At 44.3% G+C, this 18,864-nt stretch overlaps 1 protein-coding gene across 4 annotated transcripts in view; it reads left to right on the forward strand.

Moving 5' to 3' along the window:
- BCL2L13 (BCL2 like 13) overlaps positions 1–18,516 on the forward strand; it is a 60,918-nt gene extending 42,402 nt beyond the window's left edge. For 2 of the 4 annotated variants that reach the window (XM_061206101.1, XM_061206102.1), the window contains 3 exons: positions 1,699–1,768; positions 8,254–8,397; positions 16,412–18,516. In XM_061206101.1, the coding sequence (XP_061062084.1) occupies positions 1,699–1,768; positions 8,254–8,397; positions 16,412–17,167 (970 nt within the window). In that variant the 3' untranslated portion in view covers positions 17,168–18,516. Of the gene's footprint in view, positions 1–1,698; positions 1,769–8,253; positions 8,398–16,411 lie in introns of those variants that run through there. The other 2 variants (XM_061206103.1, XM_061206104.1) reach the window with 2 other exon arrangements.
- Positions 18,517–18,864: the final 348 nt, after the last annotated feature.

An 18,864-nucleotide genomic window follows, 5' to 3' on the forward strand; every position in this document is an offset into this window, starting at 1 on the left:
ATGCACGCAAGCAGTGCTGCAGGGAGCAATAGGCAGGTTAGACGGTAGCGTGTCTGCTTCAGGCCTGTGTTACAACCACCTAGTGTGTCGCCCGGGTCTTCAAACAGTTCTACGCTTACTTTAATGGCAGTGCGATAGCAGGAAGGTCGCACATAACATCTTATTAAGACGGTCATCCCTCGTATCTTAACTCCTTCAGTGTCACTGTGCTGTTACGTTATATTGACTTACAGAAAAGAACGATACGTTTGTCATCAGAACTGTTTTCTGAAACATCTAGAGCCACACGCTGTCCAACAGATAAAATGCAGGTCACATGTATGTAATTTAAAATTTTCTAGCAGCCACGTAAAAAGATTAAATACAGATTTTAAATATATTTTATTTAATTCAGTGTGTTGAAAATATTATAGTTGGAACATGTATTTATTATAAAAATTATTGGTGAGTTGTCGTAGGTTCTTTCTTTTTAGCAAGTCTCTGCAGTCTGGTGTGTTCCTCAATAATAATGAGGATTATTGGACCTCATTACCCTGGTCCAGATGCTCGTTAGCTACATGGGGCATCAGTGTGTCGTGGCCCATTTCAAAATCCTGACTCGGAATAGGAGCAGCGGCGTGTCCTTTGGAGCCAGCACTAATTGGGTGTGAATTCCTATTCCTGTGTTGCTGCTTGCAGCCCTGTGGATCTGGGACAGTCTCTTAGCTTTTCTGAGCTTCAGTTTCCTAGTATGCAATAGAATATAAAACACAAATGTATAAAAATATAAAACATAGCAATAGGCTACCAGTAAGTGTACCTGTTATCAATCTTAAATATTCATAGGCTGACGAGATCACAGACCGGGGTGGTCAGAGCAGAAAATGCCTTTGGAATGGATTTTAAAATCCTATAAAAGCAAGGCTCCTCTCCTTTTTTACATATATGTTAATTCTTTGCCAACAAAAGGCGGGGGGAGTGGGGGCGGGTAGGTAAATCTTTACTAAATCTGTTATCCAAGAGCCTTGGTGCCTTCATGTGTAAGTTGCTGTGGAGTGCCTTTGTCGTTGGTGTTAATTTGCACACAGGCCCACGCTGAGGACACAGCACTCACATCCCCTCAGAAACGCGTGTCTGTGTAACGGGAATAATCAGGAGAGCCTCGCCCCCGGGTTGGGTGTCACGAGACGCCAGGTTAAAAATAGAGCTCGTTTATTGACCTTGCTTATTCCAACTTCTTATGTCCCCAGTTTGAAAGGTCTTCCAGTGACAATGTCTCTTTAATTTTTAAATATTTTACATTTTTTGCCTTTAAAAAGTTTAACTTGTTCTTTCAATTTTATTAATGAGATAATTTTTGTTATTTGTTATTATTGATTCTGTATTAATAACCCAAGTGTTTATATTTATCTGCAACGTAGAAGCCTTGTTGGATAAGTTTCAAGCAATTGTAAAAAATTTGTTATTATATATTTTTCTCTTCTTATGTTGTAAACTGCTTTCCCAAGCTGGTAGCATAAATCTCAGCCTGTAGAGAATGCTTAAAGAAAAATGCATACCAAATGTTAAAAGCCATGTCTCATAGAAAACTATATGTTGAAAAATCTGTGTTACTTTAGCAAAAAGTTCAACAGCAAAGTAGTGACTGTATGTTTATTCATCTGGAAATTTAGAATTTTCCTTCTTTGTGACACAGACTTTTAAAAAAAATCTCTACAGGCCATTGACATATCAGGCATATCGGGAATGTACACTGGAGACCACAGTTCATGCCAGCGGCTGGAATAAGGTATAAACCAAGTTATCTTTTCTCTTACAAGATTGTAGTGTGTTAGTGATAAAGTACAGGAGGGATTGTTAGCATCGTATAAGAGAAAACTGTTAGAGCTTGTTGTTTAATGCATAAATCCAGCTGTGTTATGCAGTGTTTCTGATTAAGGTTGGCACAGAACCACATGTTCCATAGTTGTGCCATCTGCCTTTCCGTCTGTCCTGAATTTCCCATGATCGCTTCATTTCTCTGCCTTAGATGTGACATTTCTCTCCAGGTGGTCATTTGTTCACAGGTGAGTATGTTTTGGGGGCACAGCTTCTTGTGGTTCTTACAGGGGTAGCCCCAGTTGTGCTGATAGTTTACCATCTGAGCATTACAGCCATCCCTCGGAGATGGCAGAATGAATTTTATTAACTTCCGTTTTGTTGTTTAGCTAGTTAGTTAGGTCAGGTGATTAATCAGGAAAAAAAAAAACAGTTAAAGTACTTGCTTCAGACCCCTTGATTAATCAGGTGATTAATCAGGAAAAAAAAAGTTAAAAGTACTTGCTTCAGACCCCTTGACTAGTAAATTTTGGAACCAGCACTGGAGCTGAGATCTTTGGATTCCAGCTTCAGTGTTCTTCGTCTGTACCATGCTGCTGGCCCATTGTATTATCCACTTATCACCTTGACGACGAGGCCGAGTCTCAGGGGAGGCAGTGTGGGGTGGTCCAGCTCACTGAGGAGGAAGTCTGGCCCTTAGTGATGTGGTGCTAGGGATGAGAAAGTGCAGTACAGTTATTTTCATAAATAGCCACCTCTACTCAGAATTGTCACTACTATGAGCCAGACTGTGTGACCTTATGTACCTAATTGATGTATATTATTTTTACTCACCTTAATACAGGCTTTGGAGGCATTATAGCATAATCATTAGCATCATAGGCCTGTAATCGGACCTGTTTCAGTATCAGCTTTGCCACTGACTAGATGCATATCTTTGGACAGGTGAATTAAGCACTCGAAGTCTTAATTTTCACATATGTGAAGTGGAGATGATACTACTAACTTCAGATGTTTTATTAGAACTGAGTGACATAATGTGTTGTTCAGTGCTTATTTTAGTGCAGTGTCTGGCCCCATAGTAAGCACTCTGTAAACAGTGGCTATTATGTTAGATTTAACACATGTAACCTTGTTACCAAATAGTCACTATTATGGAGTTTTAGTATGTTACTTAGCTGTAAAAAATTTGTTAAAATATCTGACTGTTTCATTTGCCTTCGTGGAAAAAAACAAACCTCTCTTATTTTATAAATAAAAATGAGCTTTCTTAGTATGTCAAACAACAAATATTTAGATACCTAATATGACTAGCCTTCTCCCCCTATTTTATGTTCTTTTCCTGTCACCCTTGTCTAGGACTGTCACAATCAACTCTCGTATGTCTCCCTGCCTTCCCCCCCGCCATCCTATGCTTATCCTAAAAAATTGGAGTAAACCCCAGTCTTCACTCTCCCTCTTCACCCATCCTTTTTTCCCATTCCCTGCTTCATTTTAGTCCCTCATCTTGCCAAGGTTGTGGCTTGAATACCTCATGTAAATGAAGCATGCCAGTTAGAATATGACTTGCTCTGGTGAATCCAGTATAACTCTCCTAAGTCCTTTAGGGCTAAAAAGAACCTGGCTTATTATGATAGGAAACTGAAATGCCTCTTTCCACCCCAGTCAAAATCAGATTGGCTAATTTAAGCAATTAGCCCATATTTTGCATTTTATATTTTGCATGAATGTTTGCAAAATTCTGATATAGCATCATTATATGAATATGGCTATCTGGTAAGTACATAAGACTCAAATGAAAAAAATGTCCACAAAGCATGCCAAGTTTCCAAACTGAATGTCAGTTCATCTGTATAGGGATTTTAAAAGCATCTTGGTATAATGCTTTTTAAATAGATCAAAAGAAGTGGAGGAATAAAGCTGTCACAAACCCATATTAATAGAATGATTTTTTTTTAAGTACATGTATAAATGTAGGCTGTATAGTATGTATATGCCAAGAAAAATAATTGGAATGTGTGCCAAAACATTAAATAATCCATAGTGGTTATCTCAGAATTGTAGGTTATTCTTTAATTTTCTTTTATTTTTCCTCATGGGAATTGGTTTTCCTATGAACTTACCTGCTTATAGAAAAGGAGGAGAATGGGCATCAAAGGGAAAGGCTAGAGTGTTAGGGCACAGTGCTCACATGTAATAAACAGACTTTAGAGACACGGTAGCAAAGAGGAGTGAACTATTTGCCTTGGTTAAGTTTTACTGGCATATGACGCCACTCATCTTTTAAAATCTTTCATTATTAAAATGTCAGGCGTGCACAAAGCGGAGCGAATAATGTAACAAACCCGTGTCCGTCACTCAGCCTCGGCGGCTTTCAGTATGTGTCTGGTCTTGTTTCATCTGTTCCCCACACTCTCCCCCTAGATTGCCTTGAAGCACACCTTATAAATGCATTAGTATGTATTTCCAAGGATAATTATATCCCTTTTTTAACAACTGAGAATACCATGATTACACCTCAGATATTAACAGTCATTCTAATATCAGGACATAGTCTATTCAGTATTCAAATTTTCCCAGTTGTTTCACAAAGGTATTTTCCTAAGCTGATTTGTTTGAATCGAGATCCAGACAAGGCTCATGCATTGTATTTGGTTGATACATCTCTTGTCTTTAAAAATTTTTTTGAAATATAATTCATATACCATAAAATTTACCCTTCTGAAATATACAGTTTAATGGTTTTTAGTACAATCACAGAGTTGTGCAGCCATCTCCACTGTCTAATTCCAGAACATTTTTATCTTCCCCAGAAGAAACCCCGTACCTTAGAGTGGTCACTCCCCATTTCCTATTCCTTCCAGCCCCTGGCCATATGGCTTGACTCTGTCTCTATGAATTTGCTTGTTCCAGGCATTTCATATACATGTGATCACATAATATGTGACCTAAGTCTCTTAATTTGCAGACTTACTCTTCCTCTTGGGGTTTTTTTTTTTTTTTTCTCTAATTCCTTACAGATTATTTGTTCTGTTAAATTTTCTACCCTCTGGATTTTATTGACTGCATCACTGAGATGCCAGCTAACATGCATAGCTGACCCTTGAACAATGCGGGGGTTAGGGGCACCGACCCTCCCTCCAGCCGCAAATCTTCATATAACTTAAAGTTGGCCCCCCTGTCCTCAGTCCCTCCATACATGCAGTTCTGCATCTGCGGATTCACCAAACTGCGGATGGGGTAGTACTGTAGTATTTACTGTTGGGAAAACTCAGTGTATCACTTATAGTTAGCCCTCAGTATCCGTGGTTCCTCCAGTTCAGACCCATGCTGTTCAAGGGCTGACTGTATCCATCTCCTTTCCATTGGTAGGTTGCTCTAGAGGCCTGATCATATTCAGGTTTAATCTTTGTGGCAAGACCGTGTCAGTGGTGGTGTTCTCTATTTCCTGTGGCATCACACTGAGTGACACATAATGTCTGGTTGTCTCTTAAATTTTATTTTGAAGCAGATATTTCAAAGGCATTCAAACCTAATCAATGGATTAGGTTTAGATAAAATTTATGGGGTGTGACATTTACTAGAATTGCTGAGACATAGAAGGGTTAAAGAGTAGATTCATGGACCAAAAATTATCATCACAGTATTTTCCTGGAAGGGATTCTTGGAGCTATAAATTGGTATATGTCATTTCTGCACCAGGCAAGCTCATATGTTCTTTAGTAGAAGGATAACACTGTTAGCTAAGTGCATATAACCTGTTGGAGGAAGACACCACGTGGTGTATATGGGGAGACAGAGAGTGGAGATAACCTTTTCTGATGGTCAGAAGCACCTTAGCATCTACTGCAGAAGTTATTGAACAAACAAATAACTTACATGAGTTGTGCGACTACTGTTACCCAGTAAGGAAATGACTTACAGAAAAGAATTCAAAATGTAAGACTGCTTGGTTGCTTTTTAGTGCTAGAGATAGAAATAGTGGGACCTTTTAGGAATGGATACTTGGGGATCCAGTTTTATTTTAACATTTTTTTAATACTGTGGGAAGTGAAGTACAAAAAATACCAGGTGGGGGCTTCCCTGGTGGCGCAGTGGTTGAGAATCTGCCTGCCAATGCAGGGGACACGGGTTCGAGCCCTGGTCTGGGAAGATCCCACATGCCGCGGAGCAACTAGGCCCGTGAGCCACAATTACTGAGCCTGCGGGTCTGGAGCCTGTGCTCCGCAACAAGAGAGGCCACGACAGTGAGAGGCCCGCGCACCGCGATGAAGAGTGGCCCCCGCTTGCCGCAACTAGGGAAAGCCCTCGCACAGAAACGAAGACCCAACACAGCCATAAATAAATAAATAAATAAAAGTTTATTTCAAAAGTGTTATTTAAAAAAATATATATATCAGGTGTACACATGATATAAAATGCGGAATTGATGGAGGTCAGTTGTAGAAATAACTCATGAAGCTTTGTGTGTGATCATAGCAATTAGAGGGCAAGTGGGTATGAGTACATAAAGACAATCTAAATTATAAAGTGCAGTGGGTCCTTGAAGATAGTGTGTCACATAGGTGAAGCACACAGGACATGTATAACCAAGAGTGTTGTCAACCAAATAGAAGATGTTAGTCTTGAAAAAGGAAGTTTCTGCACTCACTGCATTTCAAGAAAGATGTAATTGGGATGGAGAAGATCCAGGAAAGGATAACTTAAATGATACAAGCAGTGGAGGAATTGCTATGTGAAGAACGGACTAAAAAATTAGTAGATTTCAGCGTAAAAAGTATAGTGAATGAGAGGGAATATGGTTAAGGACTAAAGACAGTAGTGAAAGAGGATTACAGATTTATCTCTAGATTATTACATAGTAAAATGGGGGCAACTACATTTGATACATGAAAGAGGTAAATTTGGAAAAAATAAGAGTATTATTTTTATATAGCAAGTATGAAATATTTGCAACTCATTTTTTTAAGAGGTAATAGAGCTTAAACATGAATAACTTTAAAATATGCATGTTCGTAGATGATTATGGGAAATGAGAATGTTTTGAGGTATGGAACGTCCCAGGCCTTGGGAGTTGGTGTGATGTGAGTCTGCAGGGCTGGTTCAGAAGCTCCTCTCCTGCTCCAGCTGAGACAGAATACCAGGCTGGATGAACAGCCGTGTTCATTTCTGTTTTCAAAAGTGATACAGGTTTCTGATTGTAGAAAAAGCCTAACACAGTCTTCTTTATAGCCCTATACCCTCCATTGGTGCTAAGAAGGGGTTTTTACTGCATTTTGGGCTGGAGTTCTTTTAGAATACCAAAAAGTGAAGATGTGTGTTTTTTGCATTTTTCTTTCAGACTTTGATAGACATTCCTTCAGGGCTGCTTTTACTTAAAAAAAAAAAAAACCCAAAGAATATTAGTAAGGATATAAACTCATTGTCTTTTCTGTTTGTCCTCTTCTGCAGAAATGTGTTGTAATCCCTCAGCTATGACCTTGGCGGGTCAGTGACAGGAAACTGGAATTGGTTTCATTTCCTTTCACGGTCCTTCCCAGTTGTGTGGAGACCTCTTGATGTTTTAGACAGAAGAGATTGCATGCAGATAGTTAACTGAAAGTACCTAGTTCTTTTCAGTATGCAGGGGGTTTTTTTGGAAGGAAAGGGACTCTAGTTAGTCTCCGAAATAAATTTTTATGATTTTAAAATATTGAGCCATAAGGTTATTAGGAGTGATTAATAACACTTCTGGTTTTTGATGACTTGTATAAGATAGCTCATAATTTTGAAAGTTCTTGTTTTCAAATAGAATAAAAGCACATGGTACAAAATGCACAAAGTACAGAAGACATACACTTGAAAATACTTTCCCACCCTTGTCACCACTTACCTAGTTTTCCTCTTTTTAGGCTACCACTATCACCAGTTTATTAGGTATTTTTCAAAAATACTATAGGGTTATACAAACGTGTATGTAGATGTTTTGTTCTGTTAACAATAATGTTGATAATAATGGTATCATTATTGTACATACTCTCCTTTATCTTTTTTCACTGAAAGTAAATCTTGGTAATTGGGCAGTGGACAATCTTATTCTTTTTAACAACTACTTGATATTTTACTGAATGACCAAAATTTGGTCTGTTGGGTCGTTTCCGGTCTTTTGCTATTATAAATAATGCTTTAGTGAATTTCCTATACGTATGTTGTTACACACGCACACGCGCGCGCACACACACACACACACACAGGCCCAGTTGTTTTCATATAATATTATTTCTACCACCCTGTGGTATAAAACATACGTGCATTATTCTCAAAAATTCTAGTAGGGGTCACTATTTTATTTCCTTTATTATGATAAAAATGGAGTTCCATAATGATGCACTGGAGTGTATTTTCTAGCAGTTGAACATATAAAATGAACTGTAAGAATTTCAGTTTGTTTTTTACTCTCTCATCTTTGCCTTAAAGGTTTTGGTGCCTCTGATTTTGCTACGGCAAATGCTTTTGGAGTTGACAAGACGTGGTCAAGAACCTTTGAGTGCATTGCTGGAGTTTGGTGTGACTTTCCTGGAGGACCATGCTGCCGAGTACATCATTCAGCAAGGTGGCTGGGTATGCGCTTTCAAGTTTTTTTTGTTTTTTTTAAGCTTCTTAAAAGAAAAAAAAAATTAAGCCCCTCATGGTTGTTTTCAAAAGCGTAGGTTAAATATCATTAACATTATTGTTCAGTGTTATTTAATATTGTGATTGGATGGTGATCAATGGAAAGACTATTCATGCAGTTTAAGTTAAACTAAGATTTTACTCCTAAATTCACATGTGGTTTTTTTTTTTTTTTTTTAAATTTATTTTATTTATTTCTGGCTGTGTTGGGTCTTCGTTGCTGCACGCGGGCTTTCTCTAGTTGCGGCGAGCGGGGGCTACTCTTCGTTGCGGTGCGCGGGCTTCTCATTGCAGTGGCTTCTCTCATTGTGGAGCACGGGCTCTAGGCGCGTGGGCTTCAGTAGTTGCGGCACGCGGGCTCAGTAGTTGTGGCTCACGGGCTCTAGAGCACAGTCTCAGTAGTTGTGGCACACGAGCTTAGTTGCGCTGCGGCATGTGGGATCCTCCCAGACCAGGGCTCAAACCCGTGTCCCCTGCATTGGCAGGCGGACTCCCAACCACTGCGCCACCAGGGAAGCCCCAGAGTAATTATTGATGTAATTATATGAATATCTATCATATTTGTCATTGTTTTCTACTTGTTGCCCTTATTCTTTGTTCCTGTGTTTGTCCCCCACTCTTTTTCTGCCTTTTGTGGTTTTCATTGAGGATGTTATATGTTTCCATTTTCTCTCCTTTCTTGGCATGTCCATTACATTTCTCTTTTTATCTCTTTAAGTGGTTGCCCTACAGTTTGCAATATACGTTTACAGCTAATCCAAGTCCACTTTCAGGTAACACTGTACTGCTTCAGGAGCAGTGTGAGTGAGTGAGTACCTTGTAAGAGCATCCCTTGTATCATTGCTGTCATTCATGTCACTTGTATAAGCACACATAATCGAATACGTTGTTGCTATTATTACTTTGAGCTGCTGTTATCTGGAAGATCAATTAAGAATAAGAAAAATAAAAGTTTTTATTCTCCCTTCACCTACTTCTTCCTCAGTGGTCTCCCTTTCTCTGTGTAGACCTGCGTTTCTGACTTATATCATTATCCTTCTCTAAAGAACTTCTTTTAACATTTCTTACAAGGCATGTCTACTAGCAATTCCTTCAGTTTTTGCTTGTCTGAGAAAATCTTTTTTTCTCCTTGTGTGTGTGTGTGTGTGTGTGTGTGTGAATAGTTTACTTTATTGAGATATAATTCACAACCACACAGTTCACCCATATGAAGTGTATAATTCAATGGTTTTTTGTATATTCTTACTTGTACAACTTAATACATGTTTTTTTTTAAGATCACATGTCTTGCCTTAATTTTTATTTTTCTTTCTTTTTTTAATATCTTTATTGGAGTATAATTGCTTTACAATGTTGTGATAGTTTCTGCTGTACAACAAAGTGAATCAGCTGTATGCATACATATATGCCCATACCCCCTCCCTCTTGAGCCTCCCTCCCACCCCTGTAGGTGGTCACAAAGCACTGAGCTGATCTCCCTGTGCTATGCGGCTGCTTCCCGCTAGCTGTTTTACGTTTGGTAGTGTATATATGTCCATGCCACTCTCTCACTTCGTCCCAGCTTACCCTTCCCCATCAAGTCCGTTCTCTATGTCTGCGTCTTTATTCCTGCCCTGCCCCTAGGTTCATCAGTACCGTTTGTTTAGATTCCATATATATGTGTTAGCATGCGGTATTTCTCTTTCTGACTTATTTCACTCTGTACGACAGACTCTAGGTCCATCCACCTCGTTGCAGATAACTCAATTTCATTTCTTTTTATGACTGAGTAATATTCCATTGTATATATGTGCCACATCTTCTTTATCCATTCATCTGTCGATGGACACTTAGGTTGCTTCCATGTCCTGGTGGAACATGACTCTTTTTGAATTACGGTTTTCTCAGGGTATATGCCCAGTAGTGGGATTGCTGGGTCATATGGTAGTTCTATTTTTAGTTTTTTAAGGAACCTCCATACTCTTCTCCATAGTGGCTGTATCAATTTACATTCCCACCAACAGTGCAGGAGGGTTCCCTGTTCTCCACACCCTCTCCTTCATTTTTGAAGGATAACTTCTCAGGAACAGAATTCTAGGTCAGTAGGTTTTTTCTCTCAACACTTTAAATATTTCCCTCCACTCTCTTCTTGCTTGCTTGGTTTCTGATGAGAAGCTAGATGTAATTCTTATCTTTGTTCCTCTCTAGGTAAGATATTTTTTCCTCTGACTTGTCACAGAATTTTTTTCTTTATCTCTGATTTTCTGTAATTTGAGAATGACATGCTTAGGTGTAGTTCTTTGGACACTTATTGTACTTGGTGTTCTCTGAGCTTCCTGAATCTGTGGTTTGCTGTCTGACGTTAATTTGGGGACATTCTTAGTCATTATCGTTACAGATATTTTTCTCCTGTTCCCTTCTCTCTTCTCCTTCCGTGTTCCAGGTGTGTGTGTTATACCTTGTGTAGTTGTCCCACAGTCCTTGGGTGTCCTGTTGTTTTCTTTCCCCCGTCTTTGTTGTCTTTGCCTTTCAGTTTGGGAAGTTTCTCTCGAGACATCCTCAAGCTAAGAGGTTCTTTCCTTAGCAGTGTGGAATCTAATAATAAGCCCATCAAAGGCATTCTTCATGGGAATTCCCTGGTGGTCCAGTGGTTAGGACCGGCGCCTTCACTGCCAGGGCCTGGGTTCAATCCCTGGTTGGGGAATTAAGGTCCTGCAAGCTGCTTGCCATGGCCAAAAAAAAGGGGGGGGGGGAATTCTTCATTTCTGTTTCAGTGTTGTTGTTTTTAAATCTCTAGCATTTTTTTCTTTTTGGTTCTTAGGATTCCCATCTCTGCTGACATTGCCCATCTGTTCTTGTGTGCTGTCTACTTTATCCATTAGAGCCCTTAGCAAATTAATCATAGTTGTGTTAAATTCCTGATCGATAGTTCCAGCATCCCTACCATGTCTGGTTCTGATACTTGCTCCATCTTTTCAAATGTGTGCGTGTTTTTCTTCTCCCTTTGGTTTGCCTTATCATTTTTTCTGGATAGCCAGACATCATGTCCTGGGTAAAAGGTAAATAGGCTTCAGTGACATGGTGGCGAGGTGCGTGGCGGGCGTGTTGGAGTCCTGTGACTAGGCTCTGTGGGTGAGCCTGTGCCCCCCATGAATTTGGCCAGAGTTTCTGTGTCTCTCTCCTCCCTTACAGGGGGCAGGACTGGAAGGTTGGAGTGGGCTGCCGGCGGGTATTTCCCTTCCTCTCGGGCAGTTAGGCTGTGGTTAACTGGTTCCCCCTGAGGGCACAGCTTGTCAGGAAGATCAGGGCTCATTTTCCCGCTCGCCCAGGAGCAGGGAGCAGGGGGGTAGAGGTGAATCTCAGAATTGCAGGGCCTCCCTGGGACTGGTCCCCGGGTGACCACCAGCCCCGCCCATCCGTCTCCAGCCTCGGGGCAGCAGTTCGCCCTGTGGCATCACCTCTCTTCTCTTACAGTCTTTGAGATTTCTGGTCATTCAGCTTTTTAACCCACTTCAGGGCGGAGTGGAGACGTCCGAGTCCTTCCACGGGGAACCTGCAAGTCCCTCGGAAGGTTTTGCTTCTCAGTTTTGTGCACACTGAGCCCCCAGTGCTCCTCAGTTACAGTGTCAGTTTTCTACCCAATAACCCTTAACTGACTGCGGATGTTGTGCCCCCTCCGCTAGGTGCTGCTACCAGAAGTTGAGTAAAATAGGCCCTCCTTGGGCTCAGGGCAGGGCAGGGTGGCATGTTCTGTGCTGTGAGGTGGCTGTGTTACGGGGGTCGCTGGGGCGCAGTCAGGAGCACATGTCCGCTGGCGGCCAGCTTTCCAGAGAGAGAAGTGGAGACTGACTGTCTGCTGCTGTTGGTACTGGGACTGCAGGGTAGCGGGGGTGTGTGTGCACGCACGCTTGTTTGCTTGCCTTCTACCTTATTTTTTCCCCGGCCAGAGTGTGGGAGTTGAGATTGGAGTCACAATTTGTTTTGTGGCCCCAGCTCTGCCAAATATTAGCCCTGAGTTTTGGGGGGAATTCATTTAACTTCGCTGAGCCTTAGTTTCATCAATTACAGTATGGAAGAGCAGCTTCTGTAGCTCACAAAAGTGATGGTGTGAAAGTGTTCTGTGAAAACATTACATTTTTACGATATCAGCTTTTCAGATGTGTCCCTGAGTGTGTGTTTTTCCTCTTCTCGAGTCTGATTGAAGTTTCCTTCGAGTTTTGGTGGTGACTGTCTTTGCCAGGCAGCAGTCAGGCACAGCTGGGTGTGAGCCGGGACAGCCGACCCCCCCGCTGCCAGGCCTGCAAGCCCGCAAGGGGCCACCGCGGGGCGGGCTTCTCCTGGGTTTTCTCCTGCGGCATGTGCTAACCTAAATACTTACTGTGAAACATTTAGATTACATAAAAGATGACTGGGGGAAATGTCATCTGTAATAATATTAAATAGTTTGAATAAAATTAATTTTTGTCTATTTTTTCCGACTTGAAGCTTCTCATTTCTGTTTTAAGAACTGCAAACCTCAAAAAGTTTATGTTTGTTTGTTTGTTTTAATCAAGGACGTTTGAAGACTGTCTCTTGGGAACTTTTAGGTCAGAGTGGTTAGAACAGAGTGTGGAAGGTGACACATAGTTTGTGATCTAAAATCAGTTAAGTGGGTTTTGCAACTGAAGTAGTTTCAGTGTAGTAAGGGTTTGGTTTAGTGTTTCATGAGATCTGTTTTATGTGTGAGCGTGCGTGTGTACTGCACTGTGTTTAAAATGTATTCTTTGTGGTCTTGGTCATCACATTAGGTGGAAAGTTACTTCTCTGAGTCTCTCTCACAGTATTTTCTTTGGGGTTTTTTGTTGTTTTTGTTTTATTTTTATTTTTTTGGCCACGCCGCACGGCTTGTGGGTCTTCATTCCCCGACCAGGGATCGAACCCGGGCCCTTGGTGGTGAAAGTGTGGAGTCTTAACCACTGGACCACCAGGGAATTCCCTCTCTTTTCTTATTTTAGGTTAATAGCGATCTAAGAGGCATTTGGTCGTTAGTACCCTGTTTGACTGAATGTAGAGAAGCAAGGCATCTGTGTTTGTCTTTTCCGGTGAATACTTGAGAGAGAGATCGTAGTGATAAGGGTTGGCTGGTACACGCCAGGGGACGTGGGTCTCTGAGTTACCAGGGAGTGAGTGGGGTCTTGGGAGTCGGCCCCGGCGTCCTCAGCTGGAACAGTTAAGTTCATTGGCAGCTGTGACCCTGTGTGTGAAACACTGCTTGCAGTGGCAGAATAATTTGTAACTGGTGTGAACCAAAACAAAACTCGAAGCAAATATGGTTAATACAGACGTGGTGAAGCACTGCTGCACACTTTGAAATGGTTCTTTGAGTGATCTCCAAGCCGTTTTTACTTCGTTCCTACCACTAAAACCAAGGTTACGCTTACATTTTATCTTACGCTTATTCTACAAGAGTCCCTTTACCTCTGTATTTCAGTTTCTTCTCTACTTCCCTTTTTCTTTGAAGGGTTTCATGAACATATCTTTGTGTATTTGCTTGACGAAAACACCAAGAATAACCTTTTCCATTTGCTTCTTGCTGTAAACTCAGGAAAAGCACCAGTGTGGAAGTCTGGGGTTGGGGGGGAGCCTTGGGCTCGAGCGTTAGGGGAGCACAGTTGATGAAAGCGTGGGCCCTGCAGATAAGCGGCCTGGTTAGATCCAGTCCCAGCTTTGGACTTCAGGCCAATTACTTACCCATCTCAGTTGCTTTAGTTTCCTTATCTGTGAAAGTGAAATGAATTAATTTCAGTAAAGTCTTCAAAAGGACACTGACGTCCAGTTCTCACAGCAGCTGAGGGACTTTGGGCAAGTTACCTGATCTCTCTGGGCTTCATCTGTTTAAACAAAACATAGTTTTCTGATTCTTTGTACATATTTATTTACTTATTGGCCGCGTCGTGCGGCTTGCAGGATCTAGTTCCCCAACCAAGGATTGGCAGTGATAGTGTGGAGTCCCAACCACCAGACCACCATGGAGTTCCCCCTTCATGCATATTTAAACTCTAGTTGGTCCCAATTCATTTTAAATTTTTGAGCCCTTGAAGTTACTCCTTTCTGTTTTTTTTATCAGTGGGACTAAAGAGATAGCTGTTTCCAGCAATATACATATTTTGTGCTAAAAATTATTTAAGTTGTTGGAATGGATCTACGGCTAGTTGTAGATGTTAGTCCCCTAACGTGCTAAGTTTTAGGTAAAGTATTACCCAAAACAGTGCTTTATCTTTTATTGAAAGCCTAGGCTTCATTAATGACAGTAATTGTCAAGGGAGAGGCCTCTATTTTTATATTTTTGCTTCAGATGACCAGGAGTGAAAGTCTCAATGGTCATCTATTCTTTCTTTAAAACTTCTTACATAAAAGCACAAAATTTTTGGTGAATCATCATTAAAATAATCACGTCCCAAATACAGAAATAAGTTGTAAGGTAGAGAGTCCATGACAGCAAGGAAAAAGGCAACTAAGTCTGACTGGCTTTTGGGCCATATCGTCCCCCATAGTCGTCCTTGACAACCGTGTTGATCCAGTATCTTGGTTGGATGAAGAAGTCCTCCAGATACGGGACAAAGAATGTTCCTGACTCTCAGCTTTGAGCTGTTAAAAATAAAGAGAACAGTAGTTTTACGCTAAATTGTTTTAGTTAACTTTTCCCTCAGTTCTTCACGATGCAACTTGTGAAATTTCCACTTCACTTGTTTTGGTTTCGAGCCCTAAATAAAAAGTAGCAAAGGTCTCCTTTCTGAGGATTAAAATTTTTACCTGTTTTGTTATGGTTCCTTTGTTTTGCTTTTGCTTTTTAAATCAGTTCTTGCTGTTAAGAGGTTCTGGTTTTAGCCCTTGGAGGGAGTTCCTGTCGGTGAGCGCGTGGATGTCTCTGACCCTCAGGCCCTCCCTTTGAGGAGCAGGCCGTCAAGGGGCTGCACATGTGATTCTAAGCATAGGGAACACAAGGGATTATACTCCTTATCTCCAGATAACTCGAGTGTGACCGGAAAGTTTCTGGTCTTGATTACAGAGCAGAACTATTCTCTTTCATATAAATGGCGGCCGTAATCACAAAATAAAGTGGGAATTAGTTTGCTTGCATATGCTCTGCAGACTCCGTAGCATCTGCGGGTGTCGTCCAGACTCTGGGTGACTTCCCGTCTGTCTCCGCCACGAACCTCCTGGTCCCCGTGCGTCCCCTGCCTTAGGGCTGCCTGTGTCGCGGTGAAATGTGTGCCTCCTGTGTCGGTCTTCACGTCTAGATGGTGAATTTGTCAAGAACCAAAATTGAGTCGTGTTCTTCCTAGTGACCGGAGCTGACACAGCCCCCGCAGGGAGCCTGGAGCCCCCGTGGCCGTGTTGCTGCTGTGTGGCTCCCGCCACCAGGAGGGCAGGAGGCCTGTGTCCCCCACACCCTCCCCATCGTCGGGGCGGCTTCATCCATGACCGAGTGGCCGATGACCGTTCCCTTGCCGTTGAGTCAGGGCCGTGGCGTCTGCTGCCGGCACCTCCCTGGTCACGGCAGGCTGCTTCCCGTCCCCGGCTGACGTTTCTGGGCCTCTGCTGGGCCGTGGCTCTTCCCCGCTCTTCACACGTCCCTCCGCCAGGCTCCCACACCTCCCCAGCTGCCAGCAAAACGCGTCCTTCCCCGTCTGGGCTCCTGAGGGCACAAGCTGCCTGCCTTTTTCTCCGCTGTGTTGCATTATTTACTGCATTAAATGTGTATAAATTGAATAGAATATAAATCAGCTTTTTGCTTTTTGAAGAAACTGGTCAGAGGACCGTCTTGTTAAAAATTCTTCCTCTGTGTTGGTCTACAAGCAAACACGTTCATTCCAAAAACTGTAGGTTTAAACAATGCATTTATCCCTGGAAGTTCAGTTTAGGAAAGGGGCTGCCTCCAGATTTACATTTATTTTAGATCTGTTTCCCCTTCTTTGCACTGACCTCCCTCCTCATCTCCTAGGGCGCTGTCTTTACCCTGGAGCCGGAGGACGAGGAGCGCCCCGCCGGCGCCGCGGAGGACAGCAACGACATCTACATCCTGCCCAGTGGCGCCTCCACGCTCGCCAGCCCCCCGGAGTCTCCGACGACCGCGACGGCGTCCTGGCAGGCCGAGGGCTTCCCCGTGTCGCTGTCCAGCAGCCAGAGCTGGCGCACCGAGAGCCCACCGGTGTCCCTGGGTCCCGAGTCGTGGCAGCAGGTCACGGTGGACCCCGAAGAAGTCAAGAGCTTGGACAGCAACGGGGCTGGAGAGAAGAGTGAGAACAACTCCTCCAACTCCGACATCGTGCACGTGGAGAAGGAGGAGATTCCCGAGGGCGCGGAGGCGGCGGCCGCGGCGGCCCCGGCGGCCCCTGCCCTGATGGCGGCCGGGGAGCCTGGCCCCGAGGGGTCAGCCGGCCAGACAGCCAGTCCCACGACATCTCTGTTCGTGGAACTTGCTGAAGAAGAGGCGGGAGCGGCCGCGTCCGAAGCTGCTGAACTGGAGCAGGAGGGGGTCCCGCCGCTGGAGCCCCCGGTGGAGCCCCCAGCAGCCCCGCCGGGCGGAGAGCAGGCGGCCCGCGGGTGGGGGAGGCTGGGGGCAGGGCCCTCCCCCGGCGGCCCCGAGAAAGCTGGCCCGCCACCCAAGGGCAAGTCCCTCCTGCTCTTCGGAGGGGCAGCCGCCGTTGCCATCCTGGCAGTGGCAGTTGGGCTGGCACTGGCTCTGAGAAGGAAGTAGATTTTTCGGAGAGAGAAGACAAAAAGGTGTAAGGTTTTTGTTGTGTCGACCGGACTGGAGCTCCCAGGAGCTGGCTGGACATCCCTTGGACACTCCGGGGTCAGGAGGACTTGGGTCCGCAGGGCAGGGGGCCGACCCACGTGTTAGGGCTTGAGCTGGAGGCTGCGCACGCTGGTCTGCCAGGTTCAGGGTCTTGTGTGTAAAGTGCTCCCCCCTGGCGTCCGTGGCCCCTGGGTAGCTCCCGGGTGTAGCGTGCGCAGCCTCCGCCCACCAGCCCCGTAGCGCCTTCCCCAGTGGTGACAGCCCCACCCCACGTGTCTCCCCGTGTTGCCAAACGTCCCCCAGGGATAACGTCCCGTGAGAGCCACAGTCTCAGAGCGAGAGGGTCCCCGTGGGGGGGACCTGGGGGGGAGACCCCCAGGCAGGAGGGCTTGGCTGTGGGCCCCTCGGCTGCTGGCGCGCTCCTGCCTGGAGGCTCTCGGCTCCTCTGGTCTTCCCGCCCTCAGTCCCGCAGCCCAGGTGCTCTGCCGGGTCTCAGCCGCCTCTCAGGTACTGCCCTGCCCGCCTCGCCCCAGGGTGCCCCGAGGCCCCGTGGAGAGGGCTCGCCCGATGCTTCCCGCAGTTCCCCTTGTAAAGATGCTGCCTTTAGTCTTCAAACGCACAAGACGGAAGAGACCCGGGGCCCCTGCCCGTGACCACGGGGCAAGTCTGTCTCTGTGTTCGGAAGCTGGAGGGTGGCTTAGCTGGCCTATCGAGGTTGCTTCCAGCCCTTTTGTCTGTGGGCAGCCTTGAGCCGACGGGGCCTCGCCGGCCGGCAGCATCTCTCTTGCTGGGCATCGCTGTCCATGACCTGGACTAGCGTGATTCCCAGGTTCTGGCCTCAGCCTCCTTCCCAGTCAGGCCGCTCCTTGGCGGTCTCTTGCCGGGTGATAAGGGTTTCCACACGTGGGCTTACAGGCCAGGGAATCCTAACTCTCATTCAGTACACAAAGTCTCCTAAATAGCATTGAAGTAAAAAGCAGGAAAGAGAGGCTGCCCTTGGGGTTCTAGCTTGGCTCGCAGAGTTCCATAACAGAGGCTTACACTGAGCTCGTCACGGCCCAAATGCCAGAGTGACAAACCGTAATGATCACGGTCAGCATGTGCCCGTGGAGACTCAGCGTAGCCTCATCCGCTGACCGCATCCCTCACGGGGGGACCGCGTCTCTTCATGCCTGAGGTCAGTGTCACTGACGGGACACACGTGCTTGAGACAGGTCATCTCAGATTTATCCTAGTAAATGTAACAGATTACTTTTTAAATCCTGAAATTTGTAATAAAATTACTTTACCTATCCTGATCACCAAAACTTGATGTTTTAAATGTGCTTTATTTTTTTAAATTTATTTTTTTAAATTAAGTATTCTTCCTAAAGCGATACTGTTTAGAAGTTGGTCAGAAAGGTCTGGAATGTGTGTGTGTGTGTCTGTGCAGCTTTACCAGGCAGTGTATCTTGCGTTCTGAGTTTTAGTGTCTTCTTGGGGAGGGATGTTGGTCAGGGTCTTGGTGTCCTTCATTGAGGAGCCAGAGGTGAGGGAAGTGGGGTTTTCCTCTGTGTGTTCCGACTGCGGCACTGGTGCTTCGTAGGGGAAGCGCGAACTGCTGAGCTGTCTTCATTCTCTTCCCTTTTATGATAGAATGTTCTCTTTCCAGTGTT

Source organism: Eubalaena glacialis, chromosome 11, assembly GCF_028564815.1.
Source record: "Eubalaena glacialis isolate mEubGla1 chromosome 11, mEubGla1.1.hap2.+ XY, whole genome shotgun sequence".
Classification (NCBI taxonomy): Eukaryota; Metazoa; Chordata; class Mammalia; order Artiodactyla; family Balaenidae; genus Eubalaena; species Eubalaena glacialis.